Source organism: Otolemur garnettii, unplaced genomic scaffold (genome assembly GCF_000181295.1).
Source record: "Otolemur garnettii isolate 467f Iridium unplaced genomic scaffold, OtoGar3 scaffold00156, whole genome shotgun sequence".
NCBI lineage: Eukaryota > Metazoa > Chordata > Mammalia > Primates > Galagidae > Otolemur > Otolemur garnettii.
In genome coordinates, this window is record NW_003852551.1 from 2325159 (window position 1) to 2329722 (window position 4564).

Sequence of the window (4564 nt, forward strand, 5' to 3'; positions counted from 1 at the left end):
CACAGGTGCCCGCCACAATGCCCAGCTATTTTTTGGTTGCAGCCGTCATTGTTGTTTGGCGGGTCCGGGCTGGATTCTAACCCGCCACCTTAGGTGTATGTGGTTGGCGCCTTAGCCACTTGAGCCACAGGCGCTGAGCCGACCCCTTTTAATTCTGACGGGACGCGTACGTACTGTGATCTCTGCAAGGAACACCCTTCCTCTCAGATTGGCTGGGGGTGGTGGATGGAGGACGGACAGCACCCAAGGGAATAACTGGGAGCCGGGAGAAGTGGTGAAGACTGGAGATATCTCACGAAGCCCTGAGCCGGGCTACTTCCTAGCCTGTCAGATGAAGGCGAAGGGCGGCAGCCGGACCTGGATGAGATTCACCGCGAGCTATGGCCCTTGGAGCTGAAATTCCACACTCATTCATTCTCACTCATTTATTAACATATTCACATCACAGACATTTATCAGTGCCTTCCAGAGACGTTTAAGCATTCCAACCCTCTCTGCGGATTCTAGGGTTTGGGAACTAGAAAGGGATAAGGCCAAGAGGATGGCGCTGAGATAGGTCTGGCCAGTCTGAGTGGGCAGGACAGAAGCACAGTCTCAAAGCTCCCGGGCCCCAGACCCCGCCACTCCCCAGCGCAAGTCTGGCGGTCGCGCCTTCCAGTTAGCTAAGTTCGTCAGGCCCCGCCCCCAGCTCCGACATTGTCGCAGACAGGCGCCTGGGGGCGCTCAAGACGCGGCGTGCGGGTGACGTCATCAGAGGCGGTCGGGCAGGGCTACAGCGCCCCCGGCGTCCTGTGACGTCGTGGAGCTGTCGGAAGCTCCTTCACGTGTACTTCCAGCTTTACTTCAGGCCAGTTGTCCTGGCTGTTAGCGGCCATGGGTCGCTCCCGCCGGACTGGAGCGCACCGGGCGCACTCCCTAGCCCGCCAGATGAAGGCGAGGCGGCGGAAGCCGGACCTGGATGAGATTCACCGCGAGCTGCGGCCTCAGGGTCCCACACGGCCCCTGTCCAACCCGGGCGCTGAACCCGACCCTGACCTGCCAGGGGGCGGCCTACATCGCTGTCTGGCCTGCGCGTAAGTCTCGGCCGAACCTGGCTCGGAGGAGGGTCTATGGCTTGGGAGATGTGAGGTACGAGCCCCACGCCGCACAGGGTCTGCCCGCGTCCCATTCCTTGAGGCCAGGATCCTGGCGTCAGGGAACGAGCTACAGTCAGAGAGATAGGCATACCTGAGAGACATCACCTCCTCACTTTCTTCCTCTCCCCCCATCCCTCACAGGAGGTACTTCATTGATTCTTCCAACCTGAAGACCCACTTCCGATCCAAAGACCACAAGAAAAGGTATGAAGTAATAAGGAGAAGATTGATGGATGGGTGCTCCGCAGGCAGGCCTCGCACCTGGTCAGCTCCCAACTCCTATTCTTCTTTCCCCCAGGCTGAAGCAGTTGAGTGTGGAGCCCTACAGTCAGGAAGAGGCGGAGAGGGCAGCGGGTATGGGTTCCTATGTGCCCCCCAAGAGACTTGCAGTGCCGACGGAAGTGTCCACTGATGTCCCTGAGATGGACACATCTACCTGATGTAGCCCGGGGATGCAAGGCAGATGAGCTGCCCATGGACAGTGATGCAAGGACTAGGCTAGGAGAGTGTGCCAATCTCTTTTAGTCTTTGGGTTTGGGGAGTGAATGGCCTCTTTTGGGTGCCCTTCCCCCAATAAAGGAACTGGACAAAGAAGGTTTGCCTCTGACTCTCTAACTTCCAGGCCACTTTTCCAAACTCCTGCCCTGGACGGGTCTCTATACTACATGATATGTGTAAGCCCCTCAGTGTCTATTTTCTACTTGGTCCAGCTTCGGAATCTGCATCCCTGCCTTCCCTCTGGAGTCCTAGTATCTGAGCTGGAGCCCCGAGTCAAAACCTAGGTGGAGTGTGGGGTAGGGGAGTGTGGCCAGATTTAATCTGTCCTACTTCCAGTGAGGACACAGACTGATCTCCAGAAAAGAAATGGGCTCCTGAGATTGCAGCCCTCCTCCCCTGGGTCACCTACCTCCAGGGTCTGGGTGAAAGACTCCTCGCTGCGTCATGGGGCCTGTGGTGGCCGCCGCTGCCCCACCATCTTCCAGACAGCATAGCAGGAGCCACCCAGCCCAAGGACAGCCAGCAGTGTAGCCACAACCCCAGCCAACCGACTTCGGGGCTCTGCCTTCAGCTCCCCGGCTACCTGCATCTGGGGGTACACAGTGTGTGCCTGAGGGGGTCCTTGAGACTTCTGGGAACGTGGGGAGTGGGAAAGGCTGAGAAGGTGCAGCTAAGTGAAGAAGACATGGACACCATTGGTGCCCCAGGGAGATTCCACCCCAATCCTCTCGCCTCACTGCCCATCTGGGTCCTGGCTGCTCAGGCGGCACGGAACGTGACAGCCTGGCCTTTAGGGGTGTCAGGCCAGCCATGGTAGGGGGAAAGAAGGGGTTAGTGGTGCCCAAAGTCATTAGTCAGCAGTACTTACCTGTAGCACCCGGAAATAGCCTGGGGTCAAACGTCGAAATCTCATGGTGGGGGGCACTGGTCTCCCTGGCAGCCTGTAGGGTGGGAGCGGATATGAAGATCAGAGTTGCTCATGCTACCAAGAAGTAGAAAGCAGGGTATAGGGGTCCCTGACTTTCCATATGCACAAGACCCATTCCGTCAAAGGATGCTCACTGACCGATGCCTGCTTGCCCGCCCAGGTCTGGCAGGGGGTGGGGCAGCTGGACCTTTAAATCTGGCCCCTCCCCCCCAACTGCCTGCCATCCTGCCAGCCTTAGGAGCAGCTGTCAGGAGAGATCAGCATCAGGCCTGAGCAGCACCTCCCCCACCCTCCACAGTGGCCAGGCTGGGTAGGCAGGAGAGGCCTTGGCTGGAAGTGCTTAGGAATCCCAGACCTGGACCAGGTACTGGGCATGTCACTCTCAACATTGGTCTGGGCCCTGTCTCTAACTTAGATGATTGAATACCACCAGTCAGCATTCAGCAAAGGAGGCTGAGCGTCCCTTGTTAGCCTTATTCCCAATAGCAATACACCTTTTTTATTTGGTTTCCATGAGAACAACCTCCCCTACCTTGATGGAGAGCACATTTGACCTCTTTCCCCAAGACAGAGTTCCTGTAGGGACTTCTCTATCCCCAGGTTAGGGACAATAAAAGGGAATCTGTATGTAAAAATTAAGAAAGCTGTCCATGATAAGTTAAAATACAGTAGCTGACTGAGCTGGTTGGTCATTGTTGCAAGCACTTGACAGGTATTACCTTGTTTGATACTGATTATTTTATAAAATGAAAAAATACAGTTTGCAGGATACTATGTAGACTATTTGCACATAGAGAGGAATGGAAGAATACCCAAAACCTCCACTGGAGAACATGGTGAGAAAAGGGCATTTCCTCCTTTCACTTAATTATCACTGAAAAAAATATGTATATTTTTGGTTTGTTTTTTTGAGGCAGAGCCTCAAGCTATCGCCCTGGGTGAAATGCCATGGCATCACAGCTCAGAGCAACCTCCAACTCCTGGGCTCAAGCGAGTCTCCTGCCTCCACCTCCAAGTAGCTGAGACTACAGGTGCCCACCACAACGCCTGGCTATTTTTTGGCTGCAGCCATCATTGTTGTTTGGAAGCCTGGGCTGGATTCAAACCCGCCAGCTTAGATATATGTGGGTGGCGCCTTAGCCGTTTGAGCCACAGGCGCCAAGCCACATTTTTGGTTTTTTGAACACAGTCTTTCTCTGTCACCCAGCCTAGAGTGCCATGGCCTCAGCCTAGCTCACAGAAACCTCAAAATCCTGGACTCAGCCAGCCATAGTGGCTCACGCCTATAATCCTAGCACCCTGGGAGGATCCCTTGAGCTCAGGAATTTAAGAACAGCCTGAGCAAGAGCAAGACCAAGACCCCATCTCTACTAAAAATTGAAAAATTAGCCAGGAATGGTGGCAGGAGTCTATAGTCCCAGCCACATGGGAGGCTGAGGCAGGAGGATTGCTTGAGCCCAGGATTTTTGTTTGTTTGTTTGGGGAGTTTTTACTGCAATTTATTTCCTTCACTATTACCTGGTGTTTATTTGTTGGTTTTTGAGACAGAGTCTCACTCTTGCCTAGGCTAGAATGCCATGGCATCAATCAGCCTAGCTCATAGCAACCTCAAACTCCTGGGCTCAAGTGATCCTCTTGCCTCAGCCTCACAAGTAGCTGGGGCTACAAGCATGTACCACCATACCCAGTTAATTTTTCTATTTTTCGTAGAGATGGGGTCTTGCTCTTGCTCTTGTTCTTGCTCAGGCTGTTCTTGAACTTCTGAGCTCAAGGGATCCTCCTGCCTTGGCTTCCCAGAATGCTGGGTTATAGGTGTGAGCCATTGCACCTGGCCAATAATCTTTGAAATTTTTACAGCAAATATATAGAACTTTTATGTTCATAAACTCCTTTAAAATAGAAGCTGCCATTTACTGTGCCCCTAACTGCCTAGCCCTCTCAGATGCTGGGGACACAGAGTAAAGTCACTGTTGTGATTATTAGGTTGTCTTGTCAGTTTCTC

General features: G+C 53.7%; 1 protein-coding gene across 1 annotated transcript; it reads left to right on the top strand.

Annotated features, from left to right (window-relative positions):
- The first annotated feature begins 787 nt into the window (after positions 1-787).
- Positions 788-1730, top strand: ZNF593 (zinc finger protein 593). The gene is made up of 3 exons (XM_003799790.3): positions 788-1073; positions 1278-1340; positions 1435-1730. Exons 1-3 carry the CDS (start codon positions 874-876, stop codon positions 1574-1576), a joined length of 405 nt encoding a protein of 134 aa, XP_003799838.1. The 5' UTR covers positions 788-873; the 3' UTR covers positions 1577-1730.
- Positions 1731-4564: the final 2834 nt, after the last annotated feature.

Coding starts and splice junctions, on each gene's coding strand:
- ZNF593 (XM_003799790.3), top strand. CDS start 874: ATGGGTCGCTCCCGCCGGACTGGAGCGCACCGGGCGCACTCCCTAGCC. Junction 1,074..1,277: donor CATCGCTGTCTGGCCTGCGC/GTAAGTCTCGGC, acceptor CATCCCTCACAG/GAGGTACTTCATTGATTCTT. Junction 1,341..1,434: donor TCCAAAGACCACAAGAAAAG/GTATGAAGTAAT, acceptor TCTTTCCCCCAG/GCTGAAGCAGTTGAGTGTGG.